Consider the following 25,008-nt stretch of genomic DNA (forward strand, 5'->3'; position numbering starts at 1 on the left):
ATTTTATTCTCTTTGAAATGAGATTGTTTCCTCAACTTGTCTTTCTGCTGGTTAATTATTAGTGTGAAGAAACATAATAGATTTGTGTATACTGATTTAATATGTCAACTTTACTGAATTCATTTATTAATTGTTTTTGGTGGTCTTTTAGGTTTTTTATATATAATGTCATCTGCAAATAGTGAGTTTTACTTCCTTTCCAATTTGGCTGCCATTTACTTCTTGTCTAGTTGCTCTCACCAGCACTTCCAATGCTATTTTGAATAAAAGTGGTGAGAGTGGGCATCTGTGTCTTGTTACTGATCTTAGAAAGCTTTCACTTTTTACTGTTCAATACAATGTTGGCTGTGAGCTTGACATATGGCCCTTGTTGAGGTATGTTCCCTCTATACCCACTTTGCTGAGAATTTTAATCATAAATGGATGTTGAATTTTGTCAAATGCATTTTCTGCATCTATTGAAATGATATGATTTTATCCTTCATTGTATTAATGTGGTGTATGTACATTCTGTTCTTTTACTAACAAGTTGGACACAGCCTGTTAATTTGTTAGCCTTTTTTCCTAATATAAAAATTTAATGCCATAAGTTTCCCTTTAAGTGTCATTTTCACTGCATATCAAATTTTGGAAGGTAGTACAGATATTTTAATTATCATTTATTTCTACTTATGTTTAAATTCCTATTATGACTTTTTTTACCCTGGCATTTATTTAGGAGCTATTTCTTAAATCTGTGAAGCATATATTATTTCATTGTTTTCAAGTTTTTTTATTGTTTATTTCTAATTAATTTAAATTGCTTTGTGGTCAGAGAACATGATTTGTAAGATAAATATCCTTTGAAATTTATTGAGACTTGGATAGGCAAGTACATGGTCAACTTTTATAAACTTGTTTTTTGAATGTTTAAGGAAGAAATATTCTCTAATTGTTGGGTTTCAGCTTTGTATATGTTCAATAAATAAAGACTGTTCATTGTGTCATTTATATTTTTATTATCTTTTGGTTTAACTTACTATGTTAAATCTCCCACTCAGTTTGGATTTTTCAAGTTTTTTTCTATAGTTCTACGAACTTTTGATTTATGGATCTTTGAGACTATTTGATTAGATAAGTACATTTATATTATGGGCCCAAATTTCCTCCTCTGTAAACCAAATAATACATATGCACCTTATAAGGGTTGGGATAAAATGTAAATATATGCCAATCACAAATTACTAAGAACAATGATTAACACATTTTAAATATTACATAAATGTTGACTTTAAAAATATCTGATAGTCACTCTTTTTGGACTAGAAAACCTACTGTGTACATTTCTTGTGGATCTTGGTATTTGAAAACGTTTCTGCCTTGTTTTTCTCCCTATTTGTCCTATTGATTTTTTTCTCATTTATTACATTTTTATTAGTTTTTTGTTATCCGTCTTACTGAGGTAGGAGTTATATACCTTATTTTTTATAATTTTAGTTGCTCTTCTTCACATTTTAACATATATTCATAATTTAACAAATTTTATTTATTTTTTAAGATTTTATTTATTTTTAGAGAGATGGCAAAGGAGGGAATGAGGGAGAGAAACATTGCCTCTCATGCCCCCAACTGGGGACTTGGCCAGCAACTCAGGCATGTGCCCAGACTAGAAATTGAGCCTACATCCTTTTGGTCCACAGGCTGGTGCGCTCAATCCACTGAGCCACGCCAGGGCTAACTGAACAATTTTTAAAGTTAATATCATAATCTCTTTCCTAAACTATACAAGACTCTTAAATAACTTTAATTATTCTTTCTTGATTTATGAGCTCATGTTAATCCTGGATTTTTCATCTTTTTTGTTTAAGCCCCACAAAATATTTTTAGTTAATATAAATAATGCTTGTTCAGCTTTACCTAAATGGTTTATTAATTTCTTTGCTTTTACTTTTCCATCATGCATCTCAGATCTCCACTCTGGGGTCCTTTTTCTTCTTCCTAAAGTATCTGCTTTGGAACCTTGCTAAGTGCATTTAACAGACTGGCAACATCATTATGTATGGAGTCCTACAGTCTACCCTATTCTAGATTACTGAGATCTTTCCATGTTTAATCTTCCTCTTCCTTTCAACACCGTATGAGGGTATGTTATTTGAATGATCCTCATAAAATGTGAATCTAACATGTGACTTTTCCAGATTAAAACTCAACTGTTCCCCATTTCCTCCAGAAGGTTAAAGGCCATGCCATGCTTTACAAGGTCCTTCATTAACAACTCTTTCTTTACTACTCCCTCTCTTGTATTCTGTGTTCCAGCCAAATCTCTTTTGGCTCCTCCAGTGTGGGGATGCTTTCTCTTCTGGCCTCTATACAGGCTGTTATTCTCTCTCTACAAGCTATTATCTCCAAGATAACTCATAATTCTTCTGTTCTCAGCACAAAAGTCACTTGCCTCTGGAAAGCTGTTCATCCTTGTTCCACATGCCAATTCCCATTCATTCCTCAACACCTTCTAGTGCTACTCAGATTAGACTGGCAATTATAATAAAGACATTCATCTCTCCTGTAAGTTCATTTCACTGAGATGATGCAGTCCAGAGAGAGGGAAACTTCTGACTATTTAAGCAATTCCAGAATTTATAGGATTCTTGTAAAAATAAGTAGAAAAACCACAGTACCAGCAAAATAAGTAATAGCAGGGAACAGCCTTCAAATCATGAAATAACTTTAAAAGGTAGATTTTTTTTGGAAAAAGAAAATGTCAGTAAGCACATAGATGTAGTACTATAAGATTATGTTTAAGAGCAGTGACTTAAAACAACAGCAAATTAATGATGAAAATTATTATAATAAAAATCTGATTAAGTAGTAATCTATAAAATAGGATCTACAGTATGGCTTAGAGCAACTTCTCAAGATTCCATCTAATAACACTGTATATATTTAATAAACACTTACATTCATTACTTATAATTTGAATTTAACTTTCAGCAAGGATACTTTTTAGTATTTCTTTGGGCTATTTTAATACGTTAATTAATTAGCAAAGGTTAAAAAATTTAAAAAGTTAAATTATTTAAAAATGAGCTCCCAGTAATAGCATTCTAATAGAAAAACATGCTTCTTTTAAGAAAATACAAATATACACTAAATAACCCCAATACAAAATTTTAATAAAATAATAGGAAGTAAGGGACTTTGATTATCTCATTATGCATACATACACATGTGTGAACTTATACACATATATGTACTTTGCAATAGCAGAAATATGCAGGATGCAAAATGCACTCTAGAGAAATAGAAGCATAAGATATATACATTATAAGTGCAAACTCAATAAATTAGTTAAAATTTTATTACTTAGTAATGTGGGACGAGTTTACAGATGATGTGGCAATGGTAGCAAAAGTGGCAGGAAGGAACTCAGCACTCACCATGTCTAATAAATAAAGCTTAGTGATTCATTAAAAATTATATTCTACATCAAAACATTCAACAGTTCTAAAGATCTTTAACTGATACCTTTTAGATAAGCCAACTATTCTATTGTAGGTAGGTAAGAAATTGCCTGCACTTTTTTTTAAAGGAATTACCTTGGAAAATTAATGATTTCAATGTCTATAAAAGCTGAACGGATCCAAAATACAATATGCTCTCCATGAGTAATAATAGTATACCATCTAGCTCTCATTCTGGCTGCTCTTTATATCTTCAAAATTTTTTCACAACTAGGATATATATCTGTACCCTAAAAGAAACTAACAAGTTTATAAATTGTAAATATGTTCCACTTTCTTTGCAGTTATCTTAATAATGTGCTTTTGCATGAAATGGTTTACTAAAATATTTAGACTTTGTTATAAAAAATTAAATAAGTATTCCTACCATTTACTTTAGCTCAGAAATTAGACTTGAATGGGTTCTAGAAGTTTTTGAGTAATGTGTCATTTAGTTTCAAGGCAAAAGGACATTCATGCAAAGATGAACATCAGTTTTACAGTAACTAAACACATGACACCTAAGATAGATCTCAAGATAAATACATATTCCAATTATTTATTGAATGCATGTGTCCTTTAGAGCACACAATATTTCTTTTGTTCTTTGATAGGATTAGTCTCATTTTATTTTTACATTAAGGCAAAAGACACATCTTTTCCTTGGCTTTAATTCATATTATATATCTAAGAAAAGAGAAAATAATGCTCCATTTCATAAAAGGTTAATAACAACACTAGGAAAAAGTTTTCTCTTGAAAATCTGTGCTATGATTATATTAATTGAATGTTTAAAAGTACTAATCCTGAGCAACAGTAAAAATAAGAACAGTTTTGACTAAATAAAATTCCTTTACTGTTAAACCCAAACAGCTTAAAAATTCGACCATGGAATATGAAGTCAAACAGATTGGCATTCAGACTTCTGACATCCAAGTCAAATCTGAATACACTAAGCAGAAATAAAACAATGTAGTAAATAATAAACAACTGTAAAAAGCATCAGAAATTGATGCACTTGGATTTTGTTAAATATAACAAAGGTCACTCAGTCCTTCGTGGATAAATCTAGCTGGGAGGAACAGCACTCAACAGTGTATTGCATTGAACAGATCCCTTGAAAAGGAGACTGGATTCCTTTTAAGATAGGCACAGATTTTCCCCAAAACATTCAAAGATATAAAGGACACATTAGGTAATACAATATGAATCATGTTTTCATCAAAGCAAAAAACTTCTGGCCACTTTGGAAAGTGAAGTAAGTCACTTTTCAGTTAATACCCCTTACAAAAAAATTAGTGCTTTCTACCCAGCAAAGCAGTATCGTGACAAAGTATTTATATACCAGTGAAGGCATTAATAAGGGCTCTGTGACATCAGTCAAGTGAAGCCAAACTAAGAATAATTTTCTAGTTCTGTGTTGAAAGTGCGCAAGAGTGGGAAATGGCCCGGCACAGCGGGATCCTCTCACAGTACGACGGCCTGTCCACAAGAGACTGGTCAGCACAGTGAACACTAGGCATTGATTTCTGACACTGGGCACAGCCCTCGGAGCTTCTTCAATATGTCTTTTGTTTTATTCAAACTGTCTCTCTTCTTCTTCATCTGCTTCTTCAATGACCTGAATCTCATCTGCTTGAGGTAAGGAAGAATTCTCCACCTGCAGTTTATTCCCTTCAGTTTTACATTTCTCTTCTTCCTCTATGATTTCCTTCCATATCTTGTGGTTTTCAGTGAGGTGGTGCATTAGCTGACAGAATATTCGCCGTCTGCCTTTCCTTCTCTGCGGTTCTGTGAAATTAAAAATATATATATTCTAATCACAGCAATATTATTCATTCATTCATTCAATAAATATCTGAGTGTCTATCATATTCCAGGCACTTGTCTAAGCACTGGGGTTATAGTGATAAACAATAAGATAAAAATAATCACGGCACTATGGAACCTAGATAAGCAAATAAGGAAGCAAAACATGAGCATGTCAGATGGTGTTAAGTATTCAATATTATGGATAAAAAGAAAGCAGAGAAGGAGATTAGGGAAGTCTTGGGTGGGGAGAGATGGTACTGAAATTTCAAATGATAAAAGGTAAAACCAACCTTTTTAGGATTTTCATGTATTACATTAAATACATCAAAATTTTTAGATATAAAATTTAGAGTATAAATTTTTAGAAGCCAATTATCTTTCCCAAGATGATACTCAGATGGTAATGACATAAAATTACTCTTCATTGTGCTAATCCTCAATACAACTTTGTGGGGGGTAGAGGAGTAGAGTTCTTTGTAGTTATCTGTTCTGATGTATAGTATGCTTGGAAAACAAAAAAGGAATTAGATATTTAAATTCTACTTTAAAGAGCAAATGATTGATTTCATTTACAGTTACAAAGGTGACAATTGCTTCTTTTTCATTTCCCACTTATAGTCATTGCCTTATATAGAAAACTGTGTCCCTAGAGTTTCATGCTTAAAATTCATAATGCCACAGAACTTGGTTCTCCTTTGACAGTCAGTTTTCCCAACTGTTTTGACCCACTTCCGAAGTCCACAGGAAGGGCAGGTTAACAGGTGAAGAAGGGTGGGGTGAGGTGAAGGAGGACCAGCCAGTAGGACCCACTCAGCTCACATACTTTCAGGTATGGTGACAGTCCAATCATGCATGCACAGATACAGCCTGTTGAAGATCATTAGTTGAAGGACAACACCTCCAGAGATGCTATATTAATTAAGAATGCAGCATTAGCATGGGTACCCAGCCCACAACAGTTACTCAAAACAAGACTATTCAATCTGAACATTTATGTAGTAGTTATTCAAGATAAGATTACTGAGTCTGTATCTTAAAAACAAAGATCCAAATCCAAATTAAATGGACATTTTCATTAGTAACATTAAATCAATATTACTCCTATGTTCTTACTAAGATTTAGATTGTCTTCTATTTCTTCATCGTCTGTATCTAATTCTTCACCATCTTCATCATAACAACTTTCAGTATCATCATCCTCTTCTGCTTCTATCCACTGACCCGGGAGCAGACCAGCAGCATCATAGGAATTACACAGGGGACCCACTATATGGGTGATAAAAGACTCTTGGAGCTTTGCCAGTTGAGGAGAAGAACGGTCCATGAAGGGACTGATGGGCAAACCAAGATTTGCTTCTTCATCTCCCTGATCATTTTAAAAAGAAAAGTAGATGTTTAACTGTTAAGAGCAATCACTAAGTTTTGCTGTTAAATTGTTTGAGGTTTTTAAAAGTAGGCATAGTTTGTATCAAAATAAATTTTACAAAAATGCATCAGTGAATCTAATTATTACTCTATTATTTCAACTGTAAGAACTTCTCTAATATTTGAGAAATCCTAAACTAGACTTTATCATCACACTACACCAGCCTACTACTGTGGTTGACACTCAGTCAACAAGAAAAAATACACATCTTTAAAATAAGTATTAGCAAATTTACTAACAAACCTGCAGAGTTCCTTAATGTCAAATATAGATTCTCTTTGTCCTAGGGGGAGAGTGTATAATGGAAACATTTTTGCTGTCATAATGGTACCTCAAAAATACACAGTGAGTTTTGCAAATGCTTTTCAATGCCCCTCCCATAACACCACAACCATTTCATGAATCTAAATTTTAAAAAAACCCAAACCCTAATATGTAAAACAGAAGTAGAGCTACTCTGTGGTTGAGGTGAGGATTTGGGCCCAGAGCCCCAGCTGCCTGCCCTGAGGTGGTACCCTCTCACTGTGGTCTCTAGGATTCTGGAGAACACTATTTTTGAGATCAGACAGGTGTGTGGCTGTAAAATCTGCTTTTGCCACCTACCACCTACAGGGTGTTGGGTAAGCTCTATGCCCAATTCAGTGCAAAATTTTAATAAGAATCTACTTTACAGGATTGCCATGAGGATAAAAAGCAATATCGTATGAAGTGTTTAGCAGTGTGTTGAGCATTCTCCAAATGACACTATTAATATTTTGGCTCCTGGTGTCTGAACTGGTGGGAAGTGAATACTCTCCACAATGCACAAATTTTGCAGGCAAGATGAGCCACATACCCCTGAGGAAACCACCAGACACTGTCCTAGTAATTAATTGTCCCATGATGTAAAACCTTATATGGCTTTATCTTCTATGAGGAAGAAAACTATTAATGGTTTATTTTTATTTTCTTGTTAAACCAAATGTGTTTGTACACAGCAGTCCACAATTTCATAGCCTTGGCACTTTTTTTTTTGATAGAAGTTTGGCTTTTCTAAGCCCATGGCACTTAGATTTATGAATGTAAAGCTAGTATAATTACAATGATAAAAAGATGGGCAAGGTTAGAATTTTGCCTCCATATCTGAAAGAAGTTTAATGGTATAGTCAGACTGAGGGGAAATTTAATAGTTTTGATGAGGGTTAATTAACTAGGAATTCCATATATACCAGTACATTTAACCTTCATGACAACTCTATCGTAGGGTGTCATTTTTGTTCTTTGACATGTGAATAATGAAACCTAGAAAGAGTAAGTGAAACTGTCTGAAATATTATGATTTTTAGTGATAGATTGGCAATTATAACAGCTAACATTTATGGAGCACTTACACGTCAGGAACTTTTCTAAGACTTTACATATTAAAGTTGCTGTGAGAATTAAATAGATTATATGGTAGGTACCATCAATATTTCTGTTTTATCAATGGGAAACTGAGGCAAAGAAAGGTTAAGTAACCTACGCAAGGTCACATTGCTGGTAAAGGGGAGGAGCCAGGATTCAACCTTGGGCACGGCTTCCAAGTTTGCTGAGTAAGAATTAATTTTGTTCACTTTAAAAATAATTATATGATAAACTGGGTCTCTTCAAACATGAACTTTTCAAATGTTTTTTCACTGAATTAGTTTTCTAAAGCTAGCACATTCTAATACTTTTTATTTAAAGATTTTATTTTTTAGAGAGAGAGGAACAGAGGGAGATAGAGAAGGAGAAAAACATCAATGTATGGTTGCCTCTTGCATGCCCCGCACCGCGGACCTGGCCCGCAACCCAGGCATGTGCCCTGACTGGGAACGGAACCCACAACCCCTTTGTTCGCAGGCTGGCATTCAATCCACTGAGCCACACCAGCCAAGACAATCTAAGTTTTCCTTTAAATTTTAGCAGCAAAGGCAAAAAGAGCAGAGAATATACTAAGACCAGAGCAAAAAGAACACTTTCTAAACATATTTGGTCAAAGCAACTCAGATTTCAAACATTTAATGGAGCTGTCCAAATCACAGAGAGTAGTGTTCTCAGGTAGCAGCTCTTAAAAATCCCACCAATCTCATGTTTCAACTCACCTGCTCATAAAATTCATTGACAATGCCTTCTGTCCATTTCAAATGCAAGTTCCGAACTTTTGCTGGGCCATTTATATCTGCCAGTTTGATGCATACCTGGCATACTAAGAGGCGATCATTTTCATTACTCCATTCTATACCATTACTATTTACATCATTGGCCTGTTTTGGAAAAACAATTATTTTAGGTTCTGAGGGCACAGGAGATCTGTTGTTTCCACCAAATTATCTTAAACTTTCCCATCCAAATGATAAGAAGGAATTTCAACAAATGCTCCTTTTAATAGGTTTGAGCCACAACATGGAACTGTATGGTTAAGTTTCCCTTAAATTTGAAATGTTATTATAATTTTGTTTCAACAGAAGCAGAGACTATAAAAACATACCAAACTTTGGGTTTCAATATTTGTGATTACCACAGAAAATTGTTATTTGTGTATGAGGTAGGAGACAGAATAGGGATGAAGCAGCCCTGAGATACCACACTGTCACAAGCCAGCACCCAGCATCCTGGTTACCAAGAAATGCCTTGTAGCATCCTTGAAGTAGCTGACAGCTGTTTGTTTCACCTTGCTTCATTATCATGCTATTATAACAAATTAACATTGTACTTTGACCCTGACCCTTGATAATCAAGGAGGACTGTGGGAAATTGCATAAGCAGAAGCTTAAGGGTTATATAACCACTTGTGCACATGCTGTAAAAGCCTGCCAAGTGAAACAGGGATTCAGAAAAAAAAAAACACAACCCTATAATGCTCTCTGGGGGAAAGGGGGCATTTCTGCCCGCAGAGGTGGCCCGCTCCTGTGTCCTGGGAGGTGTAAATCTCACTTCCCTTAACCCTGTTTGTGTAGTCCCTCCAATTCATTGTTCACAACCACCAAGAACCTGGACCTCATCTCCATCTGCAGCATATATATATCATATGCTATTAATATACAGTGTAAGTATATGTATATGCAAAACATCAATAAACCATGTAAGAATAGTAACTTTCTACCTCAAAAAAATTCATACTTAAGGATCTAAAAAGTAGGTTCTACCTCTGAAAGGCAAACATGATACAGTTAAAAGAACACAGGTCTTAGAAGCTGACCCCTATGGTTTTAAATCCTGACTCAGGATGACTTACTAATTTATTGTGTAGCACTGGAAAAATTGCTTAATCTCCTTGAATCTAACTTTTTTCATCTATAAGATGGAAACAGTAGTACCAATCTAGCTGTCTTGCCCTGAAGATTAACAAATGAAAGTCCCTAGTTCACAGTAAATGCTAAATAAATGCTAACGTTGTTTACATAAATGGTAATTATTAGGCAAATCATTATGCTTTTGTAAAGAACTCAAATTTCTTTTTGTAAAAAATGAAGTGAATGGGCCAGATCAGTGGGGTTTGAACCTTTTAGCATGATGGTAGTTTTTTTGGTATCAAACCCTTTTGTCAAAGGAATATTTATGCAGACTACCACCGACAGAAAACACTTAGAATGAGAGCTCTTTTGATTAAAACTGTGTAGCAGGTCTAGAGCTCCACTCATGTGGCACCTTCCTGAGAGTATGCAGAATAGAAGTCTCTGAGGAACACAGATTTAAAAGTACTATTGGGTTAGATAATCTTTTGCCTATAAAAATTTCTATTACTCTGACTTATGCACTTAAATGAATTTTTATTATTAAATAAAAAGTTAGTAGAGCTACACAACTATGAAGTAATTTTAAAGGCACAGTGATTTCTCACCAAATTTTGTAAGCATCTCATTAATATCAATAGCTCTGTGTGTGTATACATATCTATATCTATATCTATATCTATATCTGTATCTATATCTATATAGATTTAACCCCCTGGAAGGAGATACACACACACACATATATCTGCTTCAAGGGGCTAAATCTAGTATACTTTTGTTACCAGTTCCTCTACACTGAAGGTACACCTTCCTTTATGTTACAAACTCATTAAGGAAACAACAGATTCCTGCTAGCAGAAGAGGCACATCCTTCCTTCAGGACTTTAGAGCATTTTTTCACTACCTGTTCTTTCCTTATTCTTTGTTAGCACAATGACTGCACATAGAGGGCAACCCGCAAAATAGTTGTTGAGTAAGTGCATATTCTCAAATGGAAGAGAGAGTACGTCTCTCCCACACCAGCCCAACAATAATATAAAGAAGGTGTAATAGGTGTGGCAAAGTAGGCATAACTGGTTTCTTAGAAGAACATCTTAATTTCATAGAATGCCTTCCCTGGCACTCAATTCTGCTGTTAAAAGCTTTTGATATAATTGACTTGTCACTGCATGAAAGTTACAATACAAGTCTATGTCAGAGAGAAAATGTAGCAAGTAATAGTATTTAGGATATGTTATTATAATAAAAGTACTGTATTTTTTAAAAAATTTTGGTGTATGCATTCCTTACATTAGATATTATGACTTCATGAGTACAATTAATTCTAACTTAATATTAAATATTTTATTAGTAACACTGGCAACAGTAATTTCCGTTTTTTGATACCAGTTATTAATTTGTGTAACAAACCTTGGCATTGAATTCAGCAAGGAAATCAAAATGCTTTTTAAGATCTGTGGCAAGGATTGCTTCAATGACTAAAAAACGAAAGCGCTTGAATTCCACATGATCAAGATTAAGAAGGAAGTTGTATTCTGGGCTAGAAAGATACAGATTCCAAGCTGATGCCGCATGATGATTTTCCAGGACAGATCTGTCATTGTATAAAACTGCCTAGAAAGGAATAAGAAAAATTAAGTAGGTATCTCAACAATATTAAACTTTTAATAATAAAATTAGGATCAGGTTATAAGAACATAAACAGTGAGTAACTACTATATGCCAGGTCTTGTATTTTAATTTTGTGAAAGGTTGTGATAATTTTATAAGTAAACCGAAGTGCAAGGCAAGGTTTACCTTTCCAGCCCGACAGCTAGTCAATGCAAGGGCATCTTTGCAGACACCATGCTGCCTCCCAAGAGATGAAAAGTTGATATTTGAGGTCTACTTCATTAAGTAAGTAAACCTTCTCAGATAAAGCTTGTTAATAAAGTTCTCAGTGATACATTTCTCTTCTTTAGCTAGCTTGGAAGCAAGGATGGTGGTGACCGAATAAAGGTACAACCTAGGCTGAGTCAGACTCACATGTCTGAGAAGGACACATCCTACACTTCCATGTTGACACAGTGCTCAGGAGTAAGAAGTATGAGACAGGTAAAAGCACAAACCCTCTGGTCAAGTGATATGGAACTATTCACTTTTTCTACACCACACTCCAGTGGAAGACCCTTAGCTCTCTAGGACTTTGGGATACAGATTTTTAAATCACTGGATTATAGAACTTTTAAAGCCTCTCCCACCTCTAAAAATTAAGCAATTTTAGAAGTAATTAGGTACAGTAATTTTAAAAAAGATTTTAAAACATCTTTTTGTAGAATATAACATGTATGCAAAAAAAATGATAAAACTTGAATAGTATAGTTTAACAAATAGTTACAGAACAAATACCAATGTAACTAATGGTACTGTCAAAAATACAACATTGCTGACTCATTAAAAGCTTTCTTTGTGCACCTTTCTGCTTACAACCTCCTTCCCACAAAAATATGCACCACTAAATAATACATTCAGTAGTTATAGTTTTGCCTATATTTGAACATTATATACAAGGAATCAACTTTAGGAATTGCTTTTTTGGTGAAACATTGTTTTTCCCATTTTACTTTTTTTTTATTGAGGTATAACTGGCATACAACATCATATTAGTTTTAGATATACAACATTCAATAGTTTTATATATTGAGAAATGATCACCAGAATAAGTCTAGCTAACATCCATTACCTTGCATAGTTACAGATTTTTTTTCCTTGTGATGAGAACTTTTAAGACCTACTTTTAAAACCTCCAAATATGCCATGCAGTATTATTAACTATAGTCACCATGCTCTACATTATGCTCCAGGAATTATTTTATAACTGGAAGTTGGTACCTTTTGACCCCCTTCACCCATTCAACTTTGTCATTGGTATGTATTATCCCGTGTGGTTATATAGCATAATACTATCCATCATGCTGCATGCTGATTTGGGTTGTTTTTAATTTATCTCTATTATGAACATATAATCTATCCAACTACTAGGAATAATCTTGTATATGCATCCTGGTACATGCATTTGTATAGGATACACATATACACAGGAGTAGATTTAGGGAATTGTGGAGCATGTAGATCTTCAACTTCACTGTATAATGTCAAACTGTCTTAAGTAGTGTAAGAGTCTCTTTGCTCCTCATCAACACCTGATATTATCTGACTTTTAAATTTTTGCTAAATTGTTGGGTGCATAATGGTATCTCATGTTGGTTTTAATTAGTATTTTCCTGATTGCTAACTAAGACAGAATGGTTACTGGTTGTTTGGCTCTCCTGTGGTGTTAGTTCCTGTTCAAGTCTGGTCCGTTTTAAAATTGAGTTGTGTCTTTTTCTTACTGACTTTTATGAATTCTGTATGTATTCTGGTTTTGAGTCTTTTGTTGGTTGTGTATATTGCATATACTTTCCCCCTACCCCACTCTGTGGCTAGCTTAATATTTTTTTTATTTTTGGTATATATGTGTGGGTGTTTAATCCTCACATGAGAACATACTTACTGATTTTAGAGAGAGGGGAAGGGAGGGAAAGAAACAGTGATGTGAGAGAGAAACATCAAGTGGCTGCCTCTCACACACACCCCAACTGGGGATGGAACCCGCAACCCATGTATATGCCCTGACTGGTAATCGAACCTGTGATTTTTCAATTTACTAGACGACACTCTGACATTCTGAGACACACTAGACAGGGCACCTTCTTAACATTCTTAACAATGTGTTTATGGAAATTCTTAAATTTAATGTAGTACAATTCATCAATAGTTTCTTTTATGGTTAGTATTTTTTCTTTCCTGTTTAAGAAATCCTTGCCTTCTGAGATTTTGATTACTGGTTGCACTGAATTTATAAATACATCAATTTAAGAGGAGTTGATTATCTTAAAATATTGATGCAATCTGTAACCATGGACTATCTTTTCATTTATTTATTTATTTATTTATTTATTTATTTATTTTTAGGAAGAGAGAAAGAGGGAGAGAAACATCAGTTGCCTCACATATGTGCCCCAACCGAGACCAAACAGCAACCCAGGCATGTGCGCTGACTGGGAATTAAATCAGCCACCTTTGCTTTGCAGACCACCACCCAACCAGCTGAGCCATACTGGTTAGGGCTCTTTATTTTTTTAATGTATATAAATAAAGTTTTATAATTTCCCCACAAAATCTTACTCATTTTTGTTAGATTTATTTCTAGGTACTTTGTTATCTTTTTAAAAAGAATTTAATTTTTTAATTATCAGCAGCTGGCTTTTACATATTGAACCTTATACCTAGCAACCTTGCTAAAATTTCTCATTTTAATAATTTAGTTAAGGATTTAAAATTTTTTCAACCTGTATAATCATTATCTGAGATTAGTGATAGGTTTGTTTCTTCCTTATCAGTCCTTGTTCTTTTTAATTCTTTTTCTTGCCTTACTATAGTGGCTAGAATCTTTAGTGTTGGCCTGAATAGCAGACATACTTGTCTTGTTATTGATATCAAAGAGAAAGTATTCAGTAATTCACTCCTAAGCATATGATGATTTGCTTAAGGGTGTTTTTTTTAATGATACCCTTTACCAGATTAAGAAAGTTCTCTTTTATTCCTACTTTTCTTAGTGTTTTTATTAGGAATCAATGTTGAGCTTTATAAATTTTTTTTCTATAGCCATTGAGATGCAATAATTTAAAACTTTAATCTGCTAATGTGAGAATTTCATTGATTAATTTTCCATTAAATCTATCTTGCACTCCTGGTTCATGGTTATCCTCTTAAAATATTACTAGATTAGGTTTGATAAAATTTTTATTTAAGGTTTTCACATCTGTGTTTGAGTGAGACTACCCTGCGATTTTTCTTTTTTGTATTACCTTTGTTAGATTTTAGTATCAAGGTTTGCATAGTGTTAAGTCAACCTTTTTTTCATTATTGCCCCCTAACAAGACTTCTTAGATAATTTTTCCTAAACACTCTCCCTTGAAATTTTAATACCATAGACATAACATATTTGTCTATATACTATAGGCATATTTGTGCTTTGAACATAAAAAAGAGTAAGCCATGCTAGGAACCAATTTGAATAAGCATAGTAATTACTAAAAGAACTTCCACAGCTAGTGCTAAAGGCTGGGGATAAAAATAAAAACCCCATTCCTCTTTTCATAGGGCTTCCTGTCTAATGGGAAAGAAGGACAGATAAAAAATAGAATGCAATCTCTGTTAAAACACATGTTCTGAGAACTTAATTAGTTTTATGTATTATTTGTGAAAATTAGCTATAGTCTAGATTTATGCATCAAATTTAACACCATTGGATTGGTTTTTTTACACCGTTTGATTTTTGTGTAAGCAATGATATGATTTAAACTTTACAAAGAGGCTACATAAAGGCTGGAAATAATCTAGCTGCTCATCAACAAATTAATGCATAGAGAAGATGTGGTGTATATATTAGACAATAAAATGTTATGCAGCCATAAGAAAGAAATCCTGCCACTGCAATGACAGGGATGGACCTTGAGAGCATTATGCCAAGTGAGATAAGTCAGAAAGAGAAAGACAAATACTGTATGATACCCCTTATATGTGGAATCTAAATAAGATGAATTTAGAGAAACAAAGTAGAATGGCTGATTACCTGAGGCTAGAAGGTAGGGGAATTGGGGAGAAGTTGGTTAAAGGGTACAAACTTCCAGTTACAGGATTGTAAGTTCTGGGGATCTAATGTACAGTATTAGATCGTACTTGACAATACTGTATTATGTACTTGAAAGTTGCTAAGAGATTAGAACAAATATTCTCGCCACACACACAAATTATGTAACATGATAGAGGTGTTAGCTATCGCTACAGTAGTAATTATATTACAATATGTGTGTTTCAAATCAATGCACTGTACACCTTAAACTTATACAAGGTTGTATGTCAATTATATCTCAAAAAAGGCATTTCGCACTAACTTTATTACAACTTCTAAACCTCATAACCCACAAAAGGAAAGAATAAGTTTCAACAGCCCCCTATTGGGTCAACTTACATTTAATAGTCACTTGACTAATTCATGCTCAAATCTGATGAAGACTGATACAGTCTGAGAATAGCTTAGTCTGCTCAGGAAGAAGTAATCAAACTCCCGGCTCAACAAGGCACTACGTATAATGTGTATCCTGTAGAACTAAGGTGACTTAATAAACTCTCATCTGGCAAGATCAGTAAAAGAAATAAATTCAGAGTTCCTTTGCCATCCGAATTATCCTTTGAAATTACCAGAGAAATATAAAATAGGGGGAAAAAGTCTGAATCAATATTAGAATCCAGATATAATCGCCATACTGGAAACTTCAAAGACTGTAAAAGTGGGGACGGACCAAGGAAAGGCCAACTAAGTCATGCATAACAGGGAAAACCCACCAGAAGAATAAGTGAACAGAGTCCCCCAGTGGGACGCTTTATAGCTGAGTGAAGGTAAGAAACAATCAAGGAGCAGCAAGTAGGAGGCCAAAGCCATGTCTCCTTTAGGAAGATACTGGATGATTGCACAGAGAGAAATAAACCAAGCTTAAACTTAGTGGCGGGGGCGGGGGGGAATCCAGGTAGAACAGATGATGAAGCCTCAGCTGGCTTTCACTAAGGGCTCTGTGACAATGAGAGAAGGAAGACATGCTCCAGCTAATTTAGAGTGGCAGTACCCTCTTCCTCTAGCTATGGATCCCCTTACTTCTCTCCACAGGCAAGTATATCTCTAACTGGCAAAGCAAATGAGTTTTATCACCTTTACTTTTTATCCTCCCTTTGAGTCACAAAGATTTGAACAGGGGTTTCATATAACAATCCTAACAAATAATATTTTTCAATAAATATGAGCAAAAAGAGAAAAACAATCAGACACATGAAAGACTTAACAAAAGAAAAGAGTCAAAAAACCTGAACTAATGTCTCTTGCGGAACACAAGAAACAGAAGGAATGTTGTAAAAAAATCTCTAGATCAGAGTCATATGGTTAAAAAGAATACTTTTGAAAGGTGAGAAGTCTTGGATTAAAAAAGATTGCTTTCATTAAAAGAAATAGTATTCCTGACTTTTAAAAAATCCAAGAGGTAGTAAACAAATCAGATGTTACAGAAAACAAACAGTTTTAATGAACAGCTGACATCTTGAGGTCCTTTATCCTAAAGTTCTGGGTTTGAGCTAAAATTCTGGTAATCCTGTCTTTAAGATCCTTTGTCTTAGTTATCTGTTTTTTTGTTTGTTTGTTTGTTTTGTTTTGTTTTTTGCTAAAACACATTTTTAAGGTAACATTCTTAGGATTGATGAGGCATGGTTTTTAAAATCTTTGCATATCTGAGGTTCTCTTTATTTTGCTCTCAAAGCTCCACTGTAGCTCAACTGGATACAGAAATCTACCTTAAAAATAACCTCTATGCTAGCACTCCTTAGCTCTTTCCTCCTTTTTACTTTGCCTTTCACTTACATCATAATCATCTCCTCCCTGTCTCTTATACACACAACTTACTGTTTTTCTTGCTTTATTAGAATGTTAAGTTCCATAGGGGCAGAAACTTTTTGGTCTATTTTGTTCAGTAATAATGCCTAGAATAATATCTCTTCCACAGTATGCACCCAGTATTGTTGAAGGAATAAATAAACAAGGAAATAAATTCCTTTGGAAGTTTAAAGACTTTATTCCAGTATCACCTAGCATCCATTGTTGCTAAAATATGATGCCAGTTGGATTTTTGTTTCTTTTTAAGTGTGTTGTTTTCATCCTCTCAAAAATAATTCTTTTTTTAAAAAAGCCTCAGTTCTGAAATTTTGCCATGACATACTATGTATAGGTTTTTAGGGGTTTTCTCCCTGCCTCCAATTCAACTTCTCTGCCATTTGATGCGCCCCTTCAAGCCAAAGACTCAACTCTTTCAGGAACTTCCAATAGTCAGATCTTGACCTAGTCCCCTATGCCTTAATTTTTTCCTTCCCTATAGTTTCCATCTTTTTATCGTTTTAGTCTATATTCTAGGTGAAGCGGCCTGACTTGACTTCCAATGCTTATAATGATTTTTTTTAAAATTCTGCAGTAATATTTCTAGTTCCTAAGAATGTTAATTGATTTTGTGAGGTTCTCTTTTTCACATTTTCCTCTTCTTATGGATGCAGTGTTTTTCCAATTCTCTTTGGGAACTTAAAAAAAATGCAGTGGTTTTCTATTCCCTAGATTGTAATTTTTTCCCTGTATTCAGTTAATTCTGTGCATTTTAGCCTTTTGTTTCCAAGCTACTGATTAGTATCATATGTCTTGAGATCCTTGGTTATCCATTGATATAAAAAAATGAACTCTAGATTGCAAGTGTGACTTTCTTTTGCTCTTGTGTATGTTTTATTGCTGAGTCTATCCTATAACTGGGAAGGATGAGTAGGAACTCTGTGAATGTGGATGGGGCTTGTTACTTAGCAGAGTTTGCTTTAGAATAACCAGATGGGGTGCCAACTTTTCAGTTTCCAGAATGAGAAGAATTTACCGAATAGTACTAATAACCACACTCGTAATTCTCTCCTGGCAGTTTCCTTCAGTATCTAAAAAGAGTTTTCTGCCTGGAGATAAAAGCAGGGTTGCAGTAGCTTTGCTTCAAGTTCTGCGGTACACGTGTTAGGGGACATGCATGTGTGTGGGGGGAGGGGGCGCATGTACGCATACTCCAGCCTGTGCGCGCACAGGCAGGGGCAAAGGCATCTGGAGTCCCTGCAGGGTTCCGCTTAGTCCGCAGACCCTTCTAGCATACTTTTATGTCTCAATACATGTGCATCTGTTTTTCATTTTCTAGAAATAGTATCAAATTTTTTAATCTACTGGTGATAATACCCTCCCATTATTCCTCTCTGCTGTCATGAGCTTCATCCTTTACTGTCATTTTATCAGGAGCAAGGAGAGACAAATCCATGTTGTTAGTCACCATCTTGATCAGTATTTTGAGGGACAAAAATATGTTTATGACTGTCCTAAATTTACAAATCTCAATTTGAAATTTTATTTCCTTTTACCCTAAATCTCATCAAAATAGTCTATAAACTAATACCTCAAGCACTAATCTTCATCTTCCAGCCAACTTTTCATTTGGAAATAGCTCAGAAATCTCAGAATTCGAACACTGACATCCCTACAGTTTAAATTTGACTAAATATTTTACCTTCTTTCATGGCAAGGATTGAAAATAATCCTCTTGTGTCTTCCCAGCCTACTTTCTTCACATGAGAATTAAGAGGAATGCTTGATTCATTTGGCAGTATTATATACTACTGTCACTTTTTATAATACACTGGAGCAATAATATCTTTTACTAATTGTGACCTGATTAGACCCAGTGAGCTTCCCAAGATGAGAGAACCTACGTTACTGCCTAATAAACACATTGAGCCTCAGGCTTTCACAAGAGAGTCCTTATCTCACAAGTGCTAGCTGAAGAAGGTGTTAAGAATTTCATTATTTTGGGAAGAATTGCATACATTTCAGACAAGCTAGCAGTCCTGCAGAGCAAAGAAAGCAGGCATCCTTCAGCACTCAACAAATATTTACTGAATGCCTTTAGTGTGTGAGCTACTATTAATGTAGGTATTCGGGAATAAAAGAGACAAAAATCCCTGACCTCATGGAAACTTATATTCCACTGAGGAGAGATGCATAATAAATAAACAAAATGCAGAGTATATTAAATGATCATTGCTATGGAAAAAAATAAAGCAGGGAAGGAACATAATGAGTGCCAGGAAGGAGCTTTTGAAGCTTTAGATGGAAGGAGGTGACAAAGTGAGGTACACTGACATCTGGGAAAAGAGCACTCTGGGCAGGGAGAACAGAAAGTGAAAAGGCTCTCAGGAGGTGTGCCTCAGACATGGAAGAAAACACTGAGAAAGGGAAAGGGGAATTACTGGGGTCTAATTTATGCAGGATTTTTCTGAGGTAATGTAATGACTTACTAGAATGTGGTGAATGCCACTTGAGGGTTCAGAACAGAAAGTGATAGAACTCAGACTTAAACAGTGAAACTTGGCTGCTGTGTGTTGAGAACAGACTGAAGGGGAGCAGGAAGTAAGCAAGGAGACAAGGGAAAGGCTATACTTTTTCAATAGCAGAACTCTCTATTCAACTTTCTTTCCATTCCAGACCTTCCCACTGCTTCATCTGTTGACAGTTCTTAACAAGGAGAAGTTAGAAATAACATACAATCATTGATATTATGTCCAGACTTCAATGTTGTATTGTGATTAGAGCAATAGTTGAGTATATAACTTTATAAGTTCTATTCATGTATCAGTGTTTTTAAATTCTCTGCACATGAGAGCTAACACTAGAATTCACTCACTTTTAATATCCTTGAAGGAAAAGTAATAAAGAAGTCTGACTCACCTACACTCAAAGTTAATAAAAGACAGAATAAAAGCAGTGTGTAAAAGAACAGTAATTTCTGTCTATGTGGTTATCTACTTCAGGAGGTTCTCAAATACATAACATATGGAAAGTTTTCTACCATTTTACCTTTTACCCTTAATTGTATCAGGTACGTATTTTGAGCTTCAGAAAGATAAGGGCGATTCGCTAAAGGTCACAGAACTAACAGGCTGGTAACCAGAAACCACTGATCTCAAGACCAGCGCTTTTCTCCTTGTGCCACCACTGCCCCACTCCACGCCTCACTGGAGGACCTGCCAAGACGATGAAGTATTAGGCTAGAGAGAATGGGCATTGATTCTTGCAGAATGGTACTGCAAATGAGGAAATATGTGTTCTGGAGCGGATAATTTCTCCCAAAGCAATTCTTTGAAAGAGAACAAGTATTAATACCTAGGATGACATTTATTTTTCTAATCAGTTACTTGTGGAAATCATGAGTCATTAATAAAGTCTCATGGGGAAAAAATGAATCACACAGCACTTTGAACATTCTCGCCACACCTCCACGAACCCTACTCTTGTTCATGGTAAAGGATCTATCCCATATATTTTAACGTGAGAATGTGTGAAAGGGATAAAAGTGAGAAAAAAAACACAGAATGGGAAAGGATCCTTTCAGAAGATGAAAGGATCAGAACTAAGGTTTACATATAGAATGATAAAGTGAAAAAGATGAATTCCACAGTCATTTACTACTCACTCTGTAAGGCACACTGTTAAAAATATAAAGGAATCACCAGCCTAAACAAACACCCATACTAAATTCCACTTAAAACAAGTACCTGGTTCCAAGTCCTAATGCTGAAAACTGTTACAATTACAGTATCCATTTGTTGGGAGTTGCTACCTCTTATGCAAATTGTGACCATAAAGGAATCTTGCACCTTATTGGTTGCACTAGATTCAAAAATAAGGAGGTACAAGAAGAATTTTTACACATACTAATATACTCAGAGTTAAGAGATTTAGAGTCCTGTTATTAAAGCATGTCTCAGAGGAAAAGGAAGACAACAAAAATACCAGCTGTCCATCATTATAGCTTTTAGCCAGATAAAAGATCTTGCCATTAGAAGAGTAAGTCTTACATCTTATCAGTCTTATCAATTTGATCAAAGGCACAAATATTGAAAGCAAGAACTCCAGAATTTCATAAAATAGTCGCTTTCATGAACATTTTGTTTTCTAGTTGGAGATGTTTTCCCTAATTCTTTAGCATACATCATATCAATGCCATGTGTTAATATCCAATTCAATGTTGATGGGATAGCCATATGATTCAACTGAAGTAAGATTTACAAAAATACATACAGCATGGTTATAAAATTTCAGAATCACTCTTTAAACTTTCTGAAAAAGTATTTCCTACCTGAGGGGCATTCGTAGCCACTAGAAATGCATTTGTCCGCCCCGGGTGATCATAATCATGCATGGCAGCTGCCACATATAAAGCCATCAATTCCAACGCAGGAATGTTTGAAGACAGGCAACCATAGCTCTCATCTGGGATTGAGCAGCTCCTCGAAGAAATGTAAGCAATTTGCCCAGGGTTAATTCTACCATCAGACTCTGAGAAACAAGCAAAGTAAAACCAGCATTATACATATAACCTCCTCACAACGAGGCTAAGGAGAGGAATCTTCATAGGTAATGTGATTATTTATCTTATTTGTTTACTTACTAAGAAATAGACTTTATTTATACACATGGACTTAAAACAATATATTAACCATCCTAACAAGTTTTAGGTGATATCTCATTGCAGTTTGGATTTGCATCTCTCTGTTGATCAGCAATGTCAGTTATCTTTTTGTGTACCTGATGGCAGTTTAAATGTCTTCCTTAGAAAAATGTCTATTTAGTTCCTCTGTCCATTTTTTAATCAGATTTTTCTGTTATGGAATTGTGTGAGTTCTTTATCTATTTTGCATATTATCCAAATACATAGTTTGCAAATACTTTCTCCCATTCTGTATGTTGCCTTTATTTTTGTTTCCTATGATATGCAGAAGCTTTTTCATTTGATGTCGTCCCACTTAATTGATTTGTTTTTGTTGCTTGTGCTTTTGGTGTCATTATCATTTCTATTGGTTCTCCAATGCAATGAGAATAAGGCAGCATATCCCCAGTCTTAGTAGTCTATGCTTCCATCATAATTTTCCATTTTAACAGCTACTTGGTTTCCCAAAGCCTTGTCTTCTCCAGACACCAGATTCCATAACACTGTGTTATAAGGACTTATAACACTGCCAGTAAGAACTCGGAAGGAGATGAGACGTGTGGGAGTGAAAACAGAGACGGCATTAGGGAAAACTTAAATCATAGCACACAGGCTGATGGAAGAAAACTGCTCTTTTGGACACCGCCATGAGGCCTCAGAGAGAAATGAGAAACATATTATTGGAAACTGGGAGAAAGGAGATCATTGTTATACTGTGGCAGAAAGCTTATCTGAACTGTACGCTGCAGTTAACATGGAACACACAACTTGAGAACTTATGTAGCTGAGGAGATTTCCAAGCAAAATGTTGAATATATATATATATATATACAGCCTGGTTTCATACTGTTGGTAGTGAAATGTGAGCAGAGAGAGATTGAGGGAGAACTGCTCAGCCAAAGAGAACCAGGACTTGATAATTTGGGAAATTCTCAACTTGTCTAATGGCAAAAGATCCTAACAGCAGGAGATTAACTGTCACAAAGATGCACTCTGGACAGAAAGCCAAGGTTGTAGCTGGCGCACTTATTGCTAATGCCTTGGAAGTATGTAAAGGTGGTGTCAGAGAGAGCCTTGAGAATCTTAAGCTGCTTCTTTCTTTGAAGAAGGAGCCATGCACCATGGGATGCAGGCAAAGAAGTGAGTTCCCCATTAGAGACTCTAGGAGGAAAACCATCTTGCGGACACCTTGATCTTTGCCCAGCTGGATTTATTTTGGACTTCTGACTTTCAAAATTGTAAGAAAATAAATGTGTATTATTTTAAGCCACTAAATAAGATTTTAGTGATTTGTTAGAGCAGCACTAGGAAGCTAACACAGATTTTGGTACTGGAAGTGGTGTATTGCTGTAACAAATCCCTAAAAATTGGAATTGGCCAATGAATGGGCAGAGACTGCAATTTTACAGAGCATGATAAACCCCAAACATATTCAGTAAGTTCACTGAATACCAAGCAGGATGAATACAAAGAAAATCACCTGAATCCATATAGTCAAAATGATAAGCATCAAGCAAAGAGAAAAGGAACACATTAGTTTTAAGAAGAAATAAGACTTATGGCCAATTTGTCAACAGAAACTACAGAAGTCAGAATGGAATGGTACCATCACAGGTACTGAATTATGAAAATATTCATCTAAGACAGAATAAAGACATCTACAAACAGAAGAGTTAAAGAATATGATCTCTAATGGGAGCACAAAACTACGTGAAGGAATGAAGAGCACTGGGAAAAACTAAAACATAAATGGCAAACCAAAATGAACATAATTCCATCCAACAAGTAATGGCAGTACTTAGACTGAAGTACAAAGAATGTAAAGCAGTGACTGAGTCTGTAGCATTTATACTGATGAGTATGGTAATATTTCTCAGGCATTTGTAACTGAGCAAATTCTGTCTGTGTGAGTGTCTGTCTGTCTCCATATTAATGAAGTAGTTCTCTCCTCTTTTATAAACTAGAATAAGAGAATCACAAATGTTATGATTTGTTATATTTGCATGAATAATTATACTTATGAGGAGGAACAGAACTGATTCCTTCGGGGGCAAAATTTGAAAGTTGAAAGTTTTTAAATTCATTTAAATACTTAGGTAAGGCTTTTAAACATGTTCCGTTTCAATGGGAATATTATACATTTTAAATTTACGTGCTACACCTAAAACAAAAAAAAAAAGAATTGAAAGAAGAAAGCAAAGAAATGTTTATCATGATATTCAGGACAATGGGGGTATCAGCAGGATGGGACACAGAAAAGAGACTTGGTAGATTTAGCAGGACTTTTAAGCTAGTTCTTAAGATGGGTAGTAGGTTTCCTAATTTGCATGTCATTTTTATGCATCAAAATTTACACGTCCTTTGTACGTACCAAAGGTTACTTAATGAAAATTTTTAAAGGAGCAGTAACAAAATGAGATAACTTGATTTATTATTCCTATTAATTAAAAAGATTTGTAGAAGGATGTACCTGTTTCATTTTCCATTCCATGATTACTGTGGATCTGCTGTAAGCCAGGAATTGGCCGTGTTGTCAGATACCAAACTGCATGCAGGACATCTGTGGCGTGTATACGATTGTGATCTAAAGTCACCAAAAATGTTTTATAAAAATGATCATTCTTTTCTATTTACCATAAGGCATTTTAAGAAGTACAATAATATTTAGTCACCCTCATATATAAATTGTATGGCTTAGGATAATTTCCCACAAATGTATTTTTGTTTCATTTTATTTTTTTCTGACAATAGTATTCATTATTATACTCAATTTATTATATTTTTCTTATGTACCTTGTATGTCATTTTTTATTGCATTTTTTTCCATTATCATTTATCCCCTTCTCCTCCACAATCACCACACTGTTGTCCATGGGTTC

The 25,008-nt window shown here is 34.9% G+C and overlaps 1 protein-coding gene across 2 annotated transcripts in view; it reads right to left on the bottom strand.

The window, feature by feature from the left end:
• Positions 1-3,054: 3,054 nt before the first annotated feature.
• Positions 3,055-25,008, bottom strand: part of PDE3B (phosphodiesterase 3B) — a 150,892-nt gene continuing 128,938 nt past the window's right edge. Inside the window, exons 11-16 of one of the 2 annotated variants that reach the window (XM_054586067.1) lie at positions 24,600-24,713; positions 21,779-21,978; positions 11,361-11,564; positions 8,820-8,981; positions 6,405-6,657; positions 3,056-5,270 (exon numbers count right to left, since the gene is read on the bottom strand). In XM_054586067.1, the coding sequence (XP_054442042.1) occupies positions 5,056-5,270; positions 6,405-6,657; positions 8,820-8,981; positions 11,361-11,564; positions 21,779-21,978; positions 24,600-24,713 (1,148 nt within the window). In that variant the 3' untranslated portion in view covers positions 3,056-5,055. Of the gene's footprint in view, positions 5,271-6,404; positions 6,658-8,819; positions 8,982-11,360; positions 11,565-21,778; positions 21,979-24,599; positions 24,714-25,008 lie in introns of both variants that reach the window. The other variant, XM_054586068.1, reaches the window with a different exon arrangement.

This window comes from Pteronotus mesoamericanus, unplaced genomic scaffold, assembly GCF_021234165.1.
Source record: "Pteronotus mesoamericanus isolate MK-2021 breed Mesoamerican mustached bat unplaced genomic scaffold, CSHL_Meso_final contig_90, whole genome shotgun sequence".
In the NCBI taxonomy this organism is placed as follows: Eukaryota; Metazoa; Chordata; class Mammalia; order Chiroptera; family Mormoopidae; genus Pteronotus; species Pteronotus mesoamericanus.